Source organism: Canis aureus, chromosome 24 (genome assembly GCF_053574225.1).
Source record: "Canis aureus isolate CA01 chromosome 24, VMU_Caureus_v.1.0, whole genome shotgun sequence".
Classification (NCBI taxonomy): domain Eukaryota; kingdom Metazoa; phylum Chordata; class Mammalia; order Carnivora; family Canidae; genus Canis; species Canis aureus.
In genome coordinates this window covers 45,089,829-45,110,972 of record NC_135634.1, presented here as the reverse complement: position 1 = coordinate 45,110,972, position 21,144 = coordinate 45,089,829, and the positions used below count along the sequence as shown (strand labels likewise).

At 42.9% G+C, this 21,144-nt stretch overlaps 1 protein-coding gene and 1 long non-coding RNA gene across 18 annotated transcripts in view; one reads left to right on the top strand and one right to left on the bottom strand.

The window, feature by feature from the left end:
• DIS3L2 (DIS3 like 3'-5' exoribonuclease 2) overlaps positions 1 to 21,144 on the bottom strand; it is a 346,721-nt gene that overhangs the window by 79,054 nt on the left and 246,523 nt on the right. For all 12 annotated transcript variants that reach the window (XR_013363376.1, XR_013363377.1, XM_077869235.1 and 9 more), the window contains one exon: positions 15,381 to 15,488. Coding sequence is in view for 10 of the 12 variants with exons in the window: in XM_077869235.1 (XP_077725361.1) it covers positions 15,381 to 15,488 (108 nt within the window). In the remaining 2 variants the exon portion in view is untranslated. The remainder of the gene's footprint in view (positions 1 to 15,380; positions 15,489 to 21,144) is intronic.
• LOC144296226 (uncharacterized) overlaps positions 8,727 to 21,144 on the top strand; it is a 31,012-nt gene continuing 18,594 nt past the window's right edge. For 2 of the 6 annotated variants that reach the window (XR_013363393.1, XR_013363392.1), the window contains exons 1-2: positions 8,740 to 9,356; positions 9,606 to 9,674. This is a non-coding gene — a long non-coding RNA (uncharacterized LOC144296226). Of the gene's footprint in view, positions 9,357 to 9,605; positions 9,964 to 21,144 lie in introns of those variants that run through there. The other 4 variants (XR_013363394.1, XR_013363391.1, XR_013363395.1 and 1 more) reach the window with 4 other exon arrangements.

Sequence of the window (21,144 nt, the reverse complement as noted above, 5' to 3'; positions counted from 1 at the left end):
GCTTATCGGTGATCTTAGGAAGACTTTGTAGGGGGAAGAGCATGGGGTGGGATGGGGTGGGAGCAGAGTCAGACTGCAAAGATTTCAGGCCCTGTGCTGTGAGTGGATTCGAGACATGTTGTCACACTGGTCCCTTCTACCCCCAGGGCAGCCAGAGCCTGCCTTCCATCAGTCTGGCGCACATAACCCCTGTGCCACACAAACAGTGGCATCTCCTCTGTGCGTCATGATGTGAAGGAGTCTGGGTTAAAGACAAGTGCATGGTTGGTGGAGGCAATGAGTGTGGATGACCGCTTCCAGGGGGCTGGCAGGCCAGAGGATTATGCTGGGTTTGTGGGGTGAGGGGAAGAAGCCAGTACAAAAGGAACGGGTCTCAGGCCAAGTAGAGGCACCCATCCGTGAGAGAGGCAGCTGTGGCGGGAAGACGTGGGGAGGCGAGAGCACTCACATAGGCTAGCCCCACTCTCTGGGGTGGGAGGCAAAGGATGAGGGGGCGAAGTGGGGCTCAAAGGCATGAGCAAGTGGAAAAGCTCTGAGATAAATACTGTGGGGGATGGATTCATGGGCAAGGAAACGCCAACATACTGAGAGGCAGCAGAGGCTCGGGAGGAGGGAGAGAGGTCTAATGAGCAGTAGAACCTCTCAACCTGGGCTGCAAACATCCCCTCTGCCTTCCTTTCCACAGGCCAAACCATTCTGTTCACAACCTCAGAAATGTGCTTCCTGAAAAAAAGCCATTTGAAGGATCCCTGGGTGTTTCCAGGGGGAAGGAGAGAGCCCAGCCCAGAGGAGCTGTCCACGCCACAGAGCCTCTATGGAACATGGCTAGCTACCACCCTGGAGGGCGCGAGAGACCCCTCTGCTCCCCTAACTTTCCCCTGAAGGAAGAACCAATACTCTTAAAATGGCAGCCAAGAAGTACAGGAAGAGAATGGTAGAAACTACTCTTATTTTCCTTTGAATCAGTGCAAAGAGCCTCATTATAGAGTCTTGGATCTGTAATATCAGACCTTAATTTTTATTTAAAAACAAACAAACAAACAAACAACTCTTAAACTACACTTCCTGGATTATTCCAAAAACCACACCTACCCAAAAATATAAGTGATTCAAATACTGTGCTCATGACTCTTCTGCTGCAGCAAGTAGGTCCTGAATTTGGCTCTCAGCAGGTCCGTGTGTGTGCTGAATGTAAGAGAAATTATAAAGCCAATTCGAGGTATCGTCCAACAGTCCCGGTGGGGAAGGAGTGCGTGCAGGTCTCCAGAAGAGCCCCTTTCAAGGTCAGCCCATGCTTGTCCTTCTATTACATCCACATTTCCTGAAAACTCCCCACTAATGGAGTTGCTCCAAGCTACTCTAGAATGACAGGGCCACGACCTATTCATTCCTGTGGTCACAAAGATTTCCCCTGGAGATTTAGCTTGTTTCCTTTTCTCCGTTTCACTCCAAACCCAGTCAACCCTTCTCCTTCTATGTGTCCACATTTTGTTTGCCAGGCTGTCTTTAGCGTGCTTGGGGGGAAACTTTCCTTTCCATTCGATTCCACACCTCTCTTGCACACTCCTTACAAGTGGTTCCACAGATTCCCTCAGGTATCTGAGTCACACGATATCTGGCCTCCTGGGGTCTGTGTCTCTTTTTTCAGAGGATACAGGAAACCACAGCACATTTACATGGGGGACTACCACACACAGGTCAGTCAGACCTCCACCACCCTGACAGAGCATCTATTTTCATATAACTAGTGGGTTCGAGAACTGCTCTAAAAATCTAATGAAAGCCCCGGGTCCTCTCCTTTGAAATAATTATGCATAAAATTTTGCAGTAAGTTCTACAAGGTTCCTAGACACTCTGCCAACCCTAAGCCTGTATGTCCTTGCTCTAAACAGAGCTTTGTTTCTCCTTCAAAACCCTCTCATTATAGTGCTGAGTGCTGACTAGAGGCCACTTTTCATCTTCGGAGTTCTTAAAATTTATTACCTGTAACTTGGCAAAATCAGAAGTCTACCATTCCTTACCAAAGCCTGAGAACAACACACATTGGCTGCACTACCTCAGTCAGTTTGAGCCAGTTTTTCCCTAATGGGCACCTCTCTGCTCTTTTAGCTGTTTCCTTATCAATGATGGGCAGCCTTCTTACCAGCACACATGAACACCACCAAATCTGAGACTATGGTGCTGACGAGAAGTTTCCTAGAGTGCCCTCACCTTCCTGGAGCACCCTCTCCCCTTCATGCTGCATCCTAGGAAATCTGCACCAGCCTTCTTTCTGAATATACACAAAGGGCTGTAGAGGAAGCTCTGAAGAGCCATTGAGAACTTTCTGGCTCAGTGACAGTGGCCTCAGGCAGCAGGATCTATCCTGCTTTAACACCATCCATGGACTGTGGGAAAATCATACCTGATATGATACACAGACCTAAAAAATTCTTAGGCTGGGGGTACCTGGGTGGCTTAGTCAGTTAAGCATCCAACTCTTGGCTTCAGCTCAGGTCATGATTTCAGGATGGAGACTGAGCCCTGGGTCGGGCTCCACGCTCAGTGCCAAGTTTGTTTGAGATTCTCTCCCTCTCCCATCCCCCAGCCCATCCCCCTGCCCATCCCCCTGTGAGCGTACACAGATGCACACACTCTCTCTCAATAAACAAACCAACCAACAAACAAAACCTTTAAAAAAAAGCTCTAGGTCAGGAAAACATGAGGGAGGCAGCAGAGAAGCAAGAATGCCCAACCCTGCTTTACAGACAAGGGCAGCAGGAAAGCAAAGATCCAAGTTGGGGGTGGGGGTGAGGTTCCCAGGGGCAGCATGCCTTGCAGCATGGGAGAAAGGTTTCTTTGGATGGAACACCTCATTAATTTCCAATTTGGAAACTGTCTTCACATCAACGCCCTGTCCAAAACCAGGGCCAGTGGCAGAAGACAAAAGGACAAAGAGTTTTTCATGGAAAAAGTAAAAAAGCCACGAGGAGCTTCACAAACAAAACCCTTCAGAAAGAAGATCATGTCCTTCTTTCCTCTGCTTTAATCACGGGATTTGGGTCACTCCCTTTCTGCAGGCGGCAGGTTTCCTGCATACACTCTAGGGCACTACTGTTTACAAGTCAGATTAAATGCCATGCCAACAGCCACTGAAGGCTCACGGCTAAAAGGTTAGAAAGAAGCAAACGATGTATATACCTCGAGACCTACTTTCTGGTACCAGGTAGGCCAGGAAACCGCACAGCACTTGAGAGCCCCTGGCCCTGTCTTGTTGCAGAGTGTTCTCACACCTACTACCTTTTAGAATCTCTTAAACACACTGTTCAGCCCATTTTACAGTTGAGAAAATAGACTGGCGGTTTGTGAAAACTCACACAAGCTCCTCAGTGGCAGACAAGACTGGATCTGCGTCTAAATATGTAAGATTAAAAATTTAGTGTTATGTGATTTTTGTTTTTTTAAGATTTTACTTATTTGAGAGAGAGAGAGAGAGAGAGAGAGAATGTGTGAGCACAAGCAGGTGGGTGGGGGGTGCAGAGGGAGAGAGAGAAGCAGTCTCCTGGCTGACCAGGGAGCCCAATATGGGGCTGGATCCCAGGACCCTGAGATCGTGACCTGATCTGAAGGCAGACACTGAACCGACTGAGCCACCCAGGTGCTCCAGTGTTATATTTGTTATACCTCAGCTGAATATATTTCAGCTGAGATGGACAGTGAGGTAAAGGAAACAAGGTATACCTCAAATACATATCAATTTTCTATATTTTACAGATAGAAAATTGTGAGGAAACATATCCTTTGAAAACTGTCCATTTCCATTCAAGTGTATTTTAAGATTTATTTTGAAAAAAAAGGTCAGGGCAGCCCAGGTGGCTCAGCAGTTTAGCGCCGCCTTCAGCTCAGGGCGTGATCCTGGAGACCTAGGATCGAGTCCCACGTCAGGCTCCCTGTATGGAGCCTGCTTCTCCCTCTGCCTGTGTCTCTGCCTCTCTCTCTGTGTCCTCTCTGTGTATTCTCATGAATAAATAAATAAAATCTTTAAAAAAAAGTCTTTAGAAAAAAAGAAAAAAAGAAAAAAAAGGTTAGTGCCTCCCTTATAAGAAAGAAATCTCTGATTCAAAAAACTGCTAATGGAGTTAATTTGTAATTTGAAGGAAATTGATGCAAAATTACTCCTGCAGCAACTCTGGGCTTCTGCACGTAAAATATTTGGTTCAAAAAACTTATCAGGAAGAAGCATTTTTCCTGACTGGAACAAAAGCAGGCTGTTTGGGGTGGCCAGCAGTGGGGGTGGGGCAGATTTCTTGCCACTCCTCACACCTCTGAACACGAGGCAGTCATGGGGTGGGCGCTGGGGGCAGCACAGCACGAGGCGAGAGACGTCAAAGGTGCCAAGGACATTTCAGAAAAGGAACTGGGCAGAAAGAGGGACTTCAAGACAGCTGGAGGGGCAGACAGTGAGCCGTCTGTGATAGAAGGTGCTAGTGACTGCAGTGGGCACAGGCAGCAGGGTGGGTGGCAGCTGGCTGAGGAGCAAGCAGGGGCGGGTGGGGGGGGCTCCTCTGCTAGGCCCACTGTGACTGGGTGAGGCCCGGGTCACTTCTTAAGGAATGAGGAAGGCCATGGTAGGATTCAAGTGTAAATTACAGCTGGAAGCACAGTCAGCAGGACACCTCATTTAGACCTAGCTAGGCCTTCTCCTATGGTGTGCAGAGGCTCTGAAGTCGCTCTGGGCCCACCAGAGACCTTTGCCAACAGTGCTGAGGAAGAAGGATGGGCAGCAGAGGGCTATGAGTCTGCCAGCCTGTTTCAGTTTATAAGGCAGTTTGTTCATGGGCTAGACTTTCCTGGAAGTTTATAGAAAACAAGCCCAAGTAAACTGTGCCCTCTCCTACTGTCTCAAGCCACCTGCCACCAGCCTCGTCTGTTGATCCCAGACTATAACTGGGCCCCTTCCTACCCTGATAGGGAGGCAGTTGTCTAGACTTCTAAGCCTAAGAGGAGGGAAACAAGGGAACTTCCTCAAGCGTTTGCCTCGCAAACCTAGGAAATGGCAGGAACGTGAGAAGAGCTTGCAGGCCCGGATGTGGTGAGCAGACAAGAATTCCATTCCTATGACAGACGATGAGGGCACCATGCCTGAGCAGTCCTTGAAAAGTGTTCTCTTCACCTCAGACAGTTGCATGGGGCTGGGAGGCCCATGGGCTGTGTGGGAAGAAAGCTGGAGGTGGAAGGAGGGAGGCTTCGGAGGACTGGGTTCAGACCGACCCAGGAAACACAAAATGACGAACTTCTCAAGCCGCTGATGTTCGTTCATTCAACCCCACCCTTTCAACAAGGCCAGCCTGGCCCGTCTGTCAAAAACAGAGGTCCTTTCAAAGATGCCAACCACAGTGGCCCTAACCCGGGGGCCCAAGTCTTTAGATTTAAATCAAATATACCATTACTAACATCAAAATGCAGGAGATGAACTGATTAAGAATACTTTTTAGCTCTTTGCATGACTGCCTTATAAATGATAAATGTCTTTTATCTTTTATTTCTTGAAAATATTTTGTTCTGAATTCTTATGTTCGTCCCAAGGATTCACAGCAAAGCCTGTGCTCAAAATGTAGCCTGCTGCTACCCTGAAGTGACCTTAGGTGAGCCTCTAATTGCTCAGGGCCTTCATTAGCAAACTGGGACATGAGACAACCACCCCCGCCCCCCGCCTGCCCCAAACAGCACAGTTTTTCCAGAGGCTCCTTTGGTCCTGGGTTGTTTCTACAGGCCTGACATAAAACAATTCTGCCCCTGCCTCTGCTAAGGATTAAAGGTGGATATTCGGGAAACTTTTCTATTATTCTCAGAATCAGCCTTGGAAGCCACTGTCTCTCACCGGGAGCTACCGACTCCCACCACAGAGTCTAAGGATAAAATACAAAACCCAACAATGCGTTTCTTTATTAGTAACTGAGGCCTCAAGTGACAGGACATGTGCATAAGCCTCGGCTCTGCGGGCTGCAGATGCCACAATGGCCTGGACGACATATCATTTTCATGTTTCAAGTGTCACAGGATACCCGCAGAGGGCGGCTGGGGTGGCAGGGTGAGCAAGGGGGACGGTGGGGGTGACAGCCTGTGGAGGGGTGTGTGTGCGGGAGCAGGCGGGGTGGCTTTGCCAATGACCTGAGCCAGGTGAAGCTCTCCTCGGCTCCCAGGACACAGCTCAGGAGTGCCAAGGAGGCTGCTGTAGATGAAGGCGTCTCACCCAGGGGACACCAGTCCAAGTGAGCAGGCCAAAAAAAAGAGCTGTGGAAACAGGTATGCAGTTCACTTTATGAGATCATTTTTGAGCGTACCTGGCAGTGTGCTGTGTGGGGAGGAGATTAAAGAATGAAGAGTGGACTGGGTGACGGGCACTGGGCGGGGGGCACTTGGCGGGATGAGCACTGGGTGTTATGCTATGTGTTGGCAAATTGAACTCCAATAAAAAATAAAAATAAAGGTTAAAAAAAAGAATGAAGAGTGGGCTCTGTTTACAAGGATGTTAAAATCAAGGACAACAGATCTGTGCACAAATGGCTTTTGAGCATCGCAGACGCTGCTGGGGTGGAGAGATGGGAGGATGGATTCTGAGGAAAGGTTGGGGGGGGGTCCCCAGGTCTGAGCACTTTCCCAGACATCAGTAGGTGCCCCCACTCTTCACGCCCTCTGGGCCAAGAGTGCTGGGGGGTCCTCTCCTCCTACTGAGGGCTAATCCCTGACCTGAGGTTTAGGTCTTGAGCCTCCCAGTCCTTTGACCTGGCTCCAAAAATCTGTTCCTTCTTTCCTCATTTTCAACTTCTCCTTTTCTGTTCTCCTTCTCATATAGCCTTACAAACATATTTTAAGATCTCTTATCTGGTTACTAAACAAACAAACAAAAACACCAGGAAAAAAATCTCAAAGTAATTCTCTCTTTTCTCTCACTACGGTGGTTAATATGCATTAATTGTAGAAAACTAAAAAACCTACAGGTGGGAAGTGGAGAAGAAAAAGAAATCCCCTATAAATGTACCATTAGGAGATAACTACTATTTTGGTGACTTAATTCCTGTATCTTCAATACCTTGTGTCATATCTGAACAGAGGACATATTCAATGAGTCGTTACCAAATGAATGGATGAAGGATTGATAATGGCTTCGTGGAAGAAGTGGCACTTTAGATGGACCTCAGAGGTAAGCAGGACTGGTATTGGTAGAGATGAGGGGAAGGATAAGTTACAAAGAGGGGCAAGCATATGCAAGGTCTCAGGAGTGAGGCAATTTTTTGAGGCCAGAGAAACTCTTCAGTTGCAAGAATAGCAGCTGAGGAACCTGGAGGATGAGCAGCAGACGGTCCCAGCATGGTGGAAGAGTTCGTGGACGTCTTTGCACATCATGCTCTGGAGATTGGACTTCTGTGGGTAATGCACCACCATGTTGTGAGAGGAGGCTGAGCAACAGAGTGATGGGACCAGATTCACTTTCTGGAAGGTCATCTAACAGCACTGGGTAAATAGAATGGAGAGCCATGAACAGTCTCTATTGGCATCCCAGGGGAGGATGGAAGGGACCTGAGCAGGGGTGGTGACTGTGGGAACAGAAGAAAGATGACTGACTGGAGACATTTTGTGAAGGGAGAGCCGTTAGCACTCAGAATGGATGTGGCACCCAGGTTGGAATGGGCACGTGTTTCACTGCCTGAAGAGAAGGGAAAGGATGAGGGAGGCAGAGAGGACTGTGACTCTCTGAATGGGGGGCTTCACCAGATCAAGCAGCCAGTCCCTCCGGTTCTCATGGAGAATTGAAAGTCACCTGGGGAAAGGGTGGATCTTGAGGGAAGAGGAGCGCACGGCACAGTGGAAGGCTGGAGCCACCAATAAAGGTTAGAAGCAGCTGTGTTAGTAATAAATAAAAGGATTCCTAAGTAGCAGCCTGAACTGGTGGACACCACTGTTCTCCATGCATCAGGCAGGGCCTGGACAGATTTCCCTAGAACTCCTGGGAATGGGCAGAGACCTGAGGCACGTTCTAAGTTTGGGAATGGGCAGTTTGGGAAGTCTGACCTCCACTGGAGTGGAGTCGTGGAAGCTGGGGTGGGGAGCTGCTACCTAATGGAGATGGTAGTTTTATACTAAGAGCCAGCTTTTCCCATGTGAGCAAAGGGGCTCCAGGAAGTGAGAAGAGACTCTAGTCCCAAGACGAATATAGTCTCTGCATTTCTAGCAGAGAAGACAGGGAAAAAAAATCCCACTAAAGACTTTTCAGATTTTATCCTGAATGAGAGACTGGAGAGTTTCTGAAAAGGAAAGACAAGCCCTAATGTCTGATGTAGAAAGATCGCTCTGAAAAAAAAAAAAGAAAAAAAGATCGCTCTGACTGCTGTGTCAAGAGAAGAGGAAGTGGGATAGAAGCGAGAACAGTTTAGGAGGCCAGTGCGGTCCAGGTTGGGGATGGCAACGTGGCCTCCGGTGACAGTGCTTGCAGCACTAAGGAAGGGGGGCAGGTTCTGGAGGCAGTTAGAAGGCAAAGCTGAGGTGATTTATTGGTTGACTGGATGTGAGGGGTAAGAGAAAGACCAAAGTCAATAATGACCTTCTGGGTTTTGGCCTACATAAATGGCTGAAATGAGGCTGCCCTTGATTGAAGTTGAAATAAGCAACTTCTGGAACATGCTCCCTCATCTGGTTCTCTGAGCCAGATGGCACATGGCAGGGATGTGGTGGCAGATGCAAGTTGTGGATCGCTACTGTCATTGTGACACTCTTCCTTTATTATTCTGACCTTTGACCCTGAGGTTTCATGGTTCTACACTCTAAGGACTCAGTAACCGAGTCCGATTACTGCTTATGACCTCTTTAAAGCATCACACTGGTGTGTTTATAAAGGTGACTTCGAATGAAAAGGTCTCTGATGAGCGGGGGACAAGGACACGGCATTGTTTTGCAGGGCCTTAGTGCCGGGTGAGCAGAAGTGCTGGAGGTGTTCGGAACATCAGGTCACTGGCTCACATGGTCAAAGTGGATTTCATGGTACCAGAACTGGATCTTACAAAGCACAAGATGTAACTGGGTTTGTTTTCTCTCATGACAATGTAAATATCTAAATCAGAGAACAATGCTCTCACCAGCAATATGTAAGAAATGTGCCCAAAACAGACCCTTCAGAGTTTACTGATCTAAAAATCTGGGCACTGGCTTAATGAAACCATATACGACCAGGAGTTTCTAGTGGCTCCTTTAAAAAAAATCTAGTGGGTGTTTTTAAAAAGTTGGAACGGCCTTTCTATAGTTGGTCATGTCTGCTCCAGAAAGTAAGACATTCTAGTAGACTAAGGAAAAATGCAAAACTTTCTCCGCGTCAACTCCAGGTGAGATTGGGGCCATGCTGCAGTAGTAGGAGTGGCTCGCTGCTGGTGGCTCTGCTCTGGCTCCTTCTAAGTCCAAGCCATTACCCTGGAGAAGCCACTACCACATACAAACCTGGCCTCCCTGGCCTCAGGCTTTGGCCTCTCTCCTTCTCAATGGCCTCCTCTGGCTCCCTAACCCTCCTGCCTGCTCCCTGGCCACCCCCACCCCCATCCCGCCCATGCCCACTTAATTCAGACTTTCCTTGCCAGGGTCCTGAACAAGCCCCACCACTTGGACATGAGTCTGGCATCTGACCTCTCGTTTCATGCATCTTGGCTGTGAGTAAGAGATACTCCTGTGAAACTACATCTCAGGACAACCAACCAACCAGGCCTACCCACCACGTGGTCCCTTGGTCTGTGCAGGGTGCGGCCAGTGGGTCTTGCTCCTTGGCGGTCCCTAGTCCAAATCCTTGTGCTTCCTATTTGGCTTGGTTTGATGGAGGCCCGGCATGCCCTCCTGGACCCTGTGCCTATTTCACACCTGCTCTCCAGGCCTCACATGCCAGAAGGCTTGCTCACTCGACACTGCCTCCAACAGAAACCTTAAAGACCAATGGAGTTTTCAGAGTTTGCCTCTTTCGAGTGCTTCTTTTATGACCCTCATATTTTAGTAGCTCATTAGATCAGGCAGCTTTTTATTTCTTGGGTTTGATGCTGGCAGGCATAATTCAGATTCAAAGTTCTTTTCTGTTGACTCAAGTCAGTTTTCTTCTATGGGCTTTTATTTTCTATTTAAACTTTTGCAAAAATAAGCATTTATAAAAATATAAAACTAATACATGTTTTCAAAAAACATTAGAAAATACAAAAAAGTAGAAAAAATTACTCATACTCTTACAACCCAAATACAACCACTATTGGCATTCTATTTTATTTCCTTCAGGTCTTTTTCCATTCATTTTTTTCCCCATGCATGTTCCCACCCCCACCCAAAATATGATTGCTAGCATACTGTCTTCACAATTCCTTCTTTGTATCTCACATAATATTTGCTTCTTGACTCTTAAAAAGGAACTTATAATCAGATATTTAGGAATTGCAAAAACTAAATGTAATGTGTGTAACTTGTTGTGACAAATCAGTTGGGGACAATTGGGGAAATGTAATTACTGACTGAGTTGTTGATGACACCAAGACATTAGTATTAATTGTCAGGTGTGCTAACAGCATTGTTGTTGGGTAAGAAAATATCCGGGGCACCAGGGTTGCTCAGTGGTTGAGCACCCGCCTTTGGCTCAGGTCATGGTCCTGGGGTCCTGGGATAGAGTCCCACATGGGGCTCCCCACAGGGACCCTGTTTCTCCCTCTGCTTTTGTCTCTGTCTCTCTGTGTGTCTCTCCTGAATAAATAAATAAATAAAATCTTTTAAAAAAAGAAGAAAATGTCCAAATTTGTAAGTCACATTTCAGAATATGAGTGAAATGACATGATGTCTCTGGTTTGTTTTAAAATAGTTTAGAAAGAGGGAAAAAAAAAAAAAAGGTTGCCAGTAGTGAATCTGGGAGATAAGGATGATGAGTTTTTACTGTGCTATTTTAATTTAATGTATATCTGAAAATTTTCAAAATGAAAATTGAAAAGTTAAAGTATCCATAGTTCAAGCAGACAAATAGTGTTAAAAGCTTGTTATGAAAAACAGCAGCCCTCTGTCTCTTTCTTCTCCAAGGGTAAACCTCTTCCAGCAGGTTGTTAGTGTTTACTTCCATCTTTCTATACTGCCTGCTTGATTACTACCTCTAGATTTTTCACCTTTAGGTGTTATTCAAAACCTTTCACTACAGAAGAGAATTTATTTATCTTTCCACCTGCACTCCCTTCCCCCAACCAAATCCACACAACCATTCCAGGCCCTCGTCCTCCCAATAGTTATATCATCACTATCAGAGTTAACTATTATGGTTATGTACATACTAAGGGTGACTTTTCTTTCGTATACAACTTGTTTATTTTCACTAGAATTAATAACTGTCTTGTTTTAATTTACTTGGCCTCCTGGGGGTCCCTGAGACCCTTTCAGGGACCTATGGGGTCAGTGCTAGTTTCATAACAATACTAAGGCATTCTTTGTCCTTTCCCATGTGTTGATGTTTACCCTGGCAGAACAAAAGCACTGGTGAGGGAAAGTGCCACTGCCTTGGCATGAATCAGGTAAAGTAAAACTGTATCAGGGGCTGGAATACTCTTTACCACCTCGCTCAAAGGCACAAAAGTTAGCTAGCTTAGGAATGTTCTTGATGATGCAGTGGAAGTTTTTAGTTTTATTATGTCTCAATCCTTGAGTCCTTGTCTTCTCTCGTTATGCTGCTTGCTGAAGTATGATGGTCGTCTTGAGGAAAAGCATTCACATAACTTTGAGCTATAAGCTGAACTGATTGCTTTTTTTTAATAGGACACCATTTTTACTTGAAGGAACAAGTAACACTCAAACTATGGTTCTTTGGCACTTCGAGGAAAACAACGGACATCATTTATTGCCCGTGACAAAATGTGAGCTTTCACCAAAATTAGAATTTTGGAAACCTGTATCTGACATGTGATACATGTTTCCTAATACTTGAAGACTTGTCTAAGATCAGCAATGATATTAACCCATGTGATCTGATATATAATGAAATCTGTTCACATTTAGAAGATCAGCATAATGAGCTAATATTTTCTAAATGATGTAAACATTCTAAGTGCATGATAAAAAAAAAATCACTGCTTAGGTAAAGGATCCATTTAAAGGATAAGACAGATTTTAATGAAACCCAGTAAAAAAAAGTTCAGTTGATTTTGTATTAGTCTACTAGGGCTGCCATAACAACATACCCTAGTCAGGGGGGCTTAAACAACAGACACTGGTTTCTCACAATTCTAGAGGCTGGGAAGGACAATTTGGTTCCTAGTGAGAGAGGCTCTCTTCTTGACTTGCAGACGATCACCTTCTCACTGGATCCTCACATGACAGGGAGAGAGAGCAAGCTCTCTGGTCTCTTCTTACAAAGACATTAATTCTATCAGATCAAGGCCCCACCCTTATGAGCTCATTTAACCTTAATTATTTCCCCATAGACTCTACCTCCAAATACATATTGGAGGCATTAGAGCTTCAACATATGAATTTTGTAGGTACAGAATTAGGTGGTAGCAAATACAGTCTCAGATTCTAGACTGGAACTAATTTTTAAGAAACTGCCACATTCTGGTGTAGTACAATGATAAATATCCACAATTATTTGAAAAAACTATTAAAATACACCTTTCTTTTCTACCTACATATCTGCCTGAAGCTGGATTTTCTTCACATTTATAATTCAACCAAAATAACTTACCCTAACAGATTGAATATAGAAGCATATATGAGAACCTGGTTTAATGCCTTCTTTAGTACCGATGTGAAAAGCTTTACAAAAATATAAAACAAGCTTCTCTCCTAAATTCTAGAAAATGTAATTCTTTTTCATAAAATGTTATTTATGTTAACATAATGAATTGGGCTTATTATTATTACTTTAATGTTTAAGTTTTTATTAATTTCCATTTTTAATAGGGTAAACAGTGGTAATTCACATGAATAAAACCACTTTGAGGTCATCAAAGATTTTTTTAGTGTAATGAGTTCTGGGGACCAACAAGTTCTATAACTGCTGGTCTAAATAATTTTTCAAGAAATTCAGATACATAGATGTTTTAACCATTTCATTTTCTTGAAGACATCTCTCCTAGAGCCTTCTGGCCCGCTGCAATCTGGATCGACTGTCTTCTATACCTATGTAGAACATTGTGGCCTGGGGATGATGCACATCCACCACAGCACTGGGCACTGGTTCTTTCCCTCTGGAAAGTCACATCCTCTGGTAAAAGGGCATTTCCTTGAATTATTTTGTTGGTTATTTCTTTCCCATTTCGACTGTTCTCTATTTCTGGAATGCTCAGTGAACAGATAGATATTGGATATCCTGGACTAGTCCTTCAATTTTCTTATCCATTCTATCTCTTTCTGGGACAATTCCTCAACTCTATCTGCCAACCAGAGTCTCAAGTCTTCATTTCTATCATGTTTTAAATTTTTGTGAGCTCTTCTTCCTCACCCCTGTTTCTTTTGTAAAGTATTTAGATCTTATGATATAATTTCTTTAAAAATTTCTCTAAGGATATAAATGCCCTTGTTGCTTTTTTCTGTTTGTTTGCTTTGGTTTTTCTATTTCATGGCAGAGGCTTTGGTGTTGGTTGTCTCTTTTTTAAGTAATCTCTACACCCAGTGTGGGACCTGAACTTATCACCCCAAGATCAAGAGTTGTATGTTCCACCAACTGAGCCAGCCAGGCGCTCCTTGGTTGTCTCTTCATAGGTGAAAGTAAAATATTAAAATGCTGATTTTTGGTGAAATCCTAAAAAGCTCTGCTTGTGTTAGCGGAGTTGCCTCCTTTTAGGCTTTCCTGCAGGGAGACACAGTTGGGCTATTGGTAAAGAAGCCCCTGAGGTTCTTATCTTTAAATCTTCTTCACAGGCAGATTCTTCAAAAAAAGTTTCCTAGCTCCTGACTCAAGGGTATAAGGCTTGGCAACCAGAATTCTGGGCTTGGTTGGAAAAGAAAGCTGGGATTTTCAACTATCAGGATGCCAGCACTCATTCAAGTCTCTTCCAAAGGCCCACTACCATCAAGTGTGTTTGGTGTCCTCTAGTTCAGACATCCTGAACTTTAACCTGTTCAGAGAATAAATTTCTGGTCTTCTTTCAACTTATGGGAGGGACAATCTTTCTAAACAAATTTTTAACCAATATGGTCAGTTTCTTCCTCACCCACCTCTCTCCTACTTTGTGAAGTTACCCGGTGCCATTGATTTTGGAATTTCTTTAGGGTTCTGCTACGTAAAATCGGGTTGTTTCTTGGCTTTCTCTATTGTTGGCTCAGGATTCAGCTTTCTCAGGACTGCTAAGTCAGTTACCACTCATCCATCTGCTTCCAAGCTTCCAAAATTTTGTTGCTGTTGTCTGCTCTCCCATTCTCTTTGTCCTTGTGGGTTTATGTCTTAAAAAAATTTTCTTCACTGTTGTTTTAGTGAGGTTTTGGGAGGGAATGAAAGTAAATGTGGGTATTTGATCCTCCATCTTTATTTGGAACCACTTTATAATTAAATATCTGCTTTTTACTTCTATTTAATATCACAGCATAAACATTTCCTATGCTCTTACATGGTCCTTGTCACAGCTTTAGTAACTGCGTCACATTCTACAGAATGTTCTATCTTACTTAATCATTGCCTTATTTTTGGAAGTTTAGGGTTGTTTCTGTTTGTGGGGAGGAGACCAGTTTTTCCTGGAATTATCTTCTATTTATCTGTCTTATTTAGGCCCTATCTTTAGGGAATGCTTGCTGACATTTTTCTCTTTTCTGTTCTTGATCCACGGCTTCATTACCATGGGCTTGATTATGGCATAACCTTGTGCCAATTTATCTTCAAACTACCAGGTCACCGGCACAATGCTATGGCACTAATCTTCCTAAAATGTCACTTTTCTCATGACACTTCAGAAGAACCCTAACATGCAGACTTCACTTGTGACTGGCATTTGAGGCTCCTCACAGTTTGATGCCCCACCCCCCAAAACCTACCCAAACTCACAACCTTTTCCCTAGATGTCTTCCCTAAAATAGGGTCTGCTGTCCTAGCTGCAGCTCAGGATGTTCCTCCAGCCACTGCCAAGCCACACTCACCTTTACATACATGTTATCTCCTGCACTGAGCCTCCCTACTTGACTTTGTTTACACAATTTCTTCCTTCACCTGATAAATGATAAGAAACAAATAACTTGTTTCTAAATGCTTAAGGTTAGTCTGGCCTTCTAAATGGACTGGCAGCTCCTCAGAGGCAGGGGGCTCTTTTCCATTCTTCTCTATGGCAACTGCCCCTACAGTGCCCTCATCCCCCCATCACGGGACTCCAGCTCGGCACCAGGATGCACTGAATGAAATAGTCAGGGGTGTAAATTACTACCTTGCCCTCTGGGGTTAGTGTCCAGATCACAGAGAAGGTCAGCTTGTCAGACATGGGATGGAGGCTGCACAGCTCCTCACACAGCAGCCTGGGAAGCATGGGGACAACCTGCAAACAGAAAACAGACCCATGAGCTCCTTCCTACAATCTGTAGGAGTTTACCGCAGGCTTGGGAGCAGCCCGGAGGGCAGAGTTTTGGTGAACAGCTTGGGCTTCTGGAACAAGCTGAGGATGGAGGTAGCTTCTTTCCCTGAAGATTGCAGAAAAACCATGACATCTGGTACTTTTTCCACGAGCCTCTAGAGAAATGGGAATGTGAACTGGAAAGGTAAGAATTAGTACCAGGGAAAAAATACATTACAGCTGAAAAATAACTACTATTTACTACACAATAAAACTGAAGCTCTAGACTCAAGGATGATTTGTACTTTTGGATACTACTATTCTAGTTGAACTATATACTTAAGAGCCCAAGGTCTTATACTTAAGTCTTTAATTCAAGCTAATTTTTGTGTGTGGTGTAAGATGAAGGTCCAGTTACATTCTTTGCGTGTGGCTGTCAGTTTTCCTGACACCATTTATTGAAAAGATTGTCCTTTTCCCATTGTATGCTCTTGGCACCTTTGTTAAGGATTAGTTTGGCCATACACACATGGGGTTATTTCTGAGCTGTCTATTCTGTTCTATTGGTCTATATGTCTGTTTCTATGTTGGTACCATACTGCTTTGATTGTTATAGCTTTGTAATATAGTTTGAAATCAGAAATGTGATGCCTCCAGTTTTGTCTCCTGTTTTTTTGTTTGTTTGTTTGTTTTGTTTTGTTTTGTTTTTTTGGTCTCTTGGCTCAAGATAGCTCTTAGCTAGTCGGGGCTAGCTTCTATGCCTCCATGTGAATTTTAGGATATATTTTTCTTTTTCTTTTTCTTTTTTTTGTGGAAAATACTATTGGAATTTGATAGAGATTACACTGAATCTGTAGAAAACTTTGGGTAGTATGGGCATTTTAACAATATAAATTCCTGCAATCCAAGAACACAGGGTGTCTCTCTTGACACTTATTTGTGCTTTTGTCAATTTCTTTCATCAATGTCTTATAGTTTTCAGTGCACAGGTCTTTCATCCCTTGGTTAAGTGTATTCCTAAGTATTTTATTGTTTTTGATGCTATTGTAAGTGGAATTGCTTTCTTAATTTCTAAATCATCTCACATCTACTAGAATGGCTATTACCAAAGAGACAAAACAAACAAACAAACAAACAAATGTTGGTAAGGATGCAGAGAAAAGAGAACACTTGTACATTGTTGGGGGGACTATAAATTGGTGTAGCCATTGTGGAAAATAATATAGAGGTCCCTCAAAAAATTAAAAATAGAACTACCATTTGATCCAGCAATTTCACTTCTGGGTATATACCCCAAGGAGATGGAATCAGTACTTTAAAGGGATATCAGTGCTCTTTATGAATAATGCAGCGTTATTCCGAATAGCAAGACATGAAAACAACCTACGTGTCTATTGACACATTTGTCAGATAAAGAAATGTGTATATACACATACATTATGGAATATTATTATTTGTGATAACATAGATGGACCTGGGAGGGCATTATACTAAGTAAAATAAGCCAGACAGAGGAATTCAAATATTGTATGGTGTCACTTACATGGCAGTGGCCAGGGGGAGGAGAAATGGGGAGATGTAGGTCAAATAGCACATATTTTGAGTTATAAGATGAATAAGTCCTGACAATCTAAGGTACAGCAATGTGACTACAGTTAATAATAGGGTGTTGCACACTTGAAATCTGCTGACGAAAGATCTTCAGCATTCTCACCACACATACACAAAAGAGCTAACCATGAAGTGATGGATGTGTTCACTGTCTTCATATTGGCAATCATTTCACAATGTACATGTATCTCAAATAATTACATTGTACACTTTCAATAAATAAAATTATATTTGTCAATGATTTACCAAAAAAAGTTGGGATAAATCAAAGAACCCAAGGGCTGAGTGTAAATTCGTGATGGGACTTCATTATAGTAAAATTGCAGAATCAACACTTTAGTGATTGAAAATATCACAACTGACCAAATCTCTTGTTTGAACATTAACAAGATAATCCAATAAAATATTACCAGTTTCCTAGAGGAATACTGCAGTCAACTAGTCACTCATATTGTAGTTTTTTAAACCTAAAGTATTTCTTCTCTTTATTGATCTTTCTTTCTTCTTTCTTTCTTTCTTTCTTTCTTTCTTTCTTTCTTTCTTTCTTTCTTTTCTTAAAGATTTTATTTATTCATGAGTGACACACAGAGAGAGAGGCAGAGACACAGGCAGAGGGAGAAGCAGGCTCCATGCAGGGAGCCCGACGTGGGACTTGATCCCAGGTCTCCAGGATCAAGCAGCTAAACCGCTGCACCACCGGGGCTGCCCTTTATTGATCTTTCTAGTCCATAATAAACTGATCCAGTGGTATACCTTCTCTTTCATTAAAAAAAAAAAAGAAAAAGAAAAAAAAGAAAAATTGTCTTCAACTTACTTTCACTTGATCTTAGCCAAAAGGCTGAGAAGCAACCTTCTTCAACTTACTTTCAAATGATGACTTCACAGCTATCTCAGAATGCTACCTGCTTTCTCTAAAGTTCCCAAGGTGAAGACTGTATCTCTACCTGGATGCCCTGAAGACACTTTAGACTCACTCTCCTCCCTTTAAATCTATTCCTAATCCTGTACTTTTCTTTTTTCTTTCTTTCTTTCTTTCTTTTTTTTTTTTTTTTTTTGTACTTTTCTTGATTAACAGCATCATTCACCCTGTTTCCAAACTAAAAATAGCCACAGGAATAGCCCTTGATTCATGCTGGCCGTTGACTCCTTGAATCGTAGTATCAATCACACATAACACAGGTAATGCTGTAACCCTGCATTAAGTAACTGAGAGGTAGTAGGCAAGAGAGATAACTGCACTAGTTGAGGTAAAGTTATCCAGTTAAGTTTGTCAGCAAAAGCAAAATAATTCCAGTGGCCTCTTACTCTGTGTGAGGTACCTGTACCCTGTTTTAATACAGTAAGTAACATTTTGTATGGAAAAGTATATTCTAGAACTCACAGCCTATACTAGTAACAAATAATTAATAATTGTATGGCATTACGTGGCATTATTATGAAGGATGTGGTATTTCTTTTTAACACCTATGTAAAATCCAATGACCACCTGAAAACAGCTTAGGTAACAGCTTTTATAACACAATCACTTTTGAAATTTTTTTCTTGCCATTGCTTTTGCATCCTCTGTTCAGATGACACTACATTTTCTTTAACTTATTTAATATTGAGTATTAAAATATGATCTATATATTTAACATTGTCTTCCAAGTATTAAGTGTTTTACTAAATAATACAATTTTACCTGCATAAGCATATGGTGTAAAATGGAGAAAGTCTCCATACCATACTGTCTTGTGACTGAACCGTAAAAATTTCCCATCGCTTCAGCTTTTGGATTGTGCTATGGATTGAATTGTCTCTTCTCCCATCCAAATTCCTTTGGGGGAAGCCCTAACCCTCAATGTCACTGCATTGGAGGAAGAGTCTAGGAGGTAATTAAAGTTAAATGAGGTCATGATCCAATAGAGAGAGGTAACTCCCTTCTCCCCCCTATCCTGCACAGACACAGAAAAAAGGCTATGTGAGGACACGGCCATCTACAAGCCAGGAAGAGAGTCCTTATGAGGAACCAAACTGCTGGAATCTTCATCTAAGACTTCTATCCTCTAGAACTGTGAAAAAAATAAATGTCTGTAGTTTAAGCTGCCTAGTCAATACCATATTGTATGACAGACAGCCCAAGCTAAGACAGACTAAATCAAATTTGTGGTGTATGCATTCTAGGATTCTTCTCTGGGTTGCATTAGCTGGTAATTATACCAATTTTATTTTGGTAGTAGGCTACTCACCCTGCATGCTTGTAGTCCAGGACTTAATACTTCATTATATATAGCTAGAGTTTCTTCAAAGTGTTCAAGAAACTATCTAATTGTGAATCATGAAGCTGAGCGTATGAGAATATAATGCAATTCCTGGCTTCATGTTTTAGTGTTTGGCAAAAGAAAGTTGTTGCAACTAAATGCAATGTGGTATCCTGAACTGAACCCTAAAAGAAGACATTAGTGGAAAATCTGGTGAAATCCAAGTAAGGTATAGATTGTAGTTAATAGTAATATTCTAATATCAGCTTCTTAGGACAAATGTCCCAAGGTACTACTGTAAGATGTTAACACTGAGGGGAATTGGGTGTAGGATATGTGGGACCTCTTTATACTGTCTTTGCAACTTTTCTGTTAAGTCTAAAATTATCTCAAAATGAAAGAGCTTAGTTAAAAAGAAAGCCACTGCTTTCACCAGTTGATCTCATTAGTTACACATTTAAATATGAAAGAAATTTAAGCTAATGAAATATGAACTGATCTGTTCTTATATAGTAGTTTGGGATTAAGATTTTATTTTCAAAAAGGCCTTTACCACTAAAAAAAAAAAAAAGTCTAAAGATCAGCAACCAATAGAGTGAAGTCCATACTCATCAGCAGCACAACGCAAGAGAAAGTGAAGGATCTGAAGCCAGAATGAGGTCTAATCCTGGGCCCATCACTTTCTGTACAATTTGGGCAAGCTAGTGTAATTCTGAGCCTCAGTTTCCTTACTGGTAAAACAATACTGAAGATGCTCAATACAAGTCAGCTCACTGGCCAGCCCATGGTCCAGCAGGTCCTTTGGTCACCTGGCTTAGCCAGGTGCTCACTACACACCATTTGTCTGCCACACCTGCTGACTGCTCTAACTCTTGCCAAATTGTTCTCTCTTGCTGAGACATCTTTCTGGATGTTTTGCATCTGGTCAACTTTTGCACATCCTTGAAGATTTGGCTCATCATAATTCCTCAAAGGCTTATCTAGATTCCCCTGGGGGAGGATGTACAATGTTCTGTATACTTTCCCCACCACCTTTGTTCTTACAAAAAGGATCTGAGGCAGTTCTGAAAGGTCGGTCACTTATTCCACCCTCTCAGCTCTTCTGGGACATTTCTATAGCTCTCAGCACACCCCAATTGCTTCTTTATGTGCCTTACTCTTCCTCTACACCATAGCACCCTCAGGAATGACACACAGCAGGCAGTCTGTCTGCAAATGACTGACTTTTGTCCAGAAAATGAATCATTCTTTCTGTGTTTACTATTTATTGCATTGCATAAAACATTTTATGAAATACATAGTGGACTTCTACTTAAACATATTTACGTAAGAATTTCATAGACAGCTGGTATTTCAAGTATAAGATAAAGAGCTGTGACTATTCTCTCCTAAAAACTACTACAGTAGTTTTTAACTAGTTTATAACTCAGTGGCTGCCCAGGTTATAAACACTGCTTGGCACCTTGTATCTTTTTTTTTTTTTTTAAGATTTTATTTATTTATTTGGGAGAGAGAAAGAGGGAGGGGAGGGAGGGAGGAGGGAGAGAGAGAGAGAGAGAGAGAGATCGAGATAGATCAGAAGCAGGGGGGAAGGGCAGAGGGAGAAACAGACTCCCTGTTGAGCAGGGAGCCTGGCTCCGGTCTCAATCCCAGGACCCTGAGATCATGACCTGAGCTGGAGGCAGATGCTTAGCTGACTGACCTACTCAGGCACCCTGGTACCTTGTATCTTATATAGAGAACAACATTTTAATATTCAGATGCCAAATAACCTAAGTGCTTATGAAGAA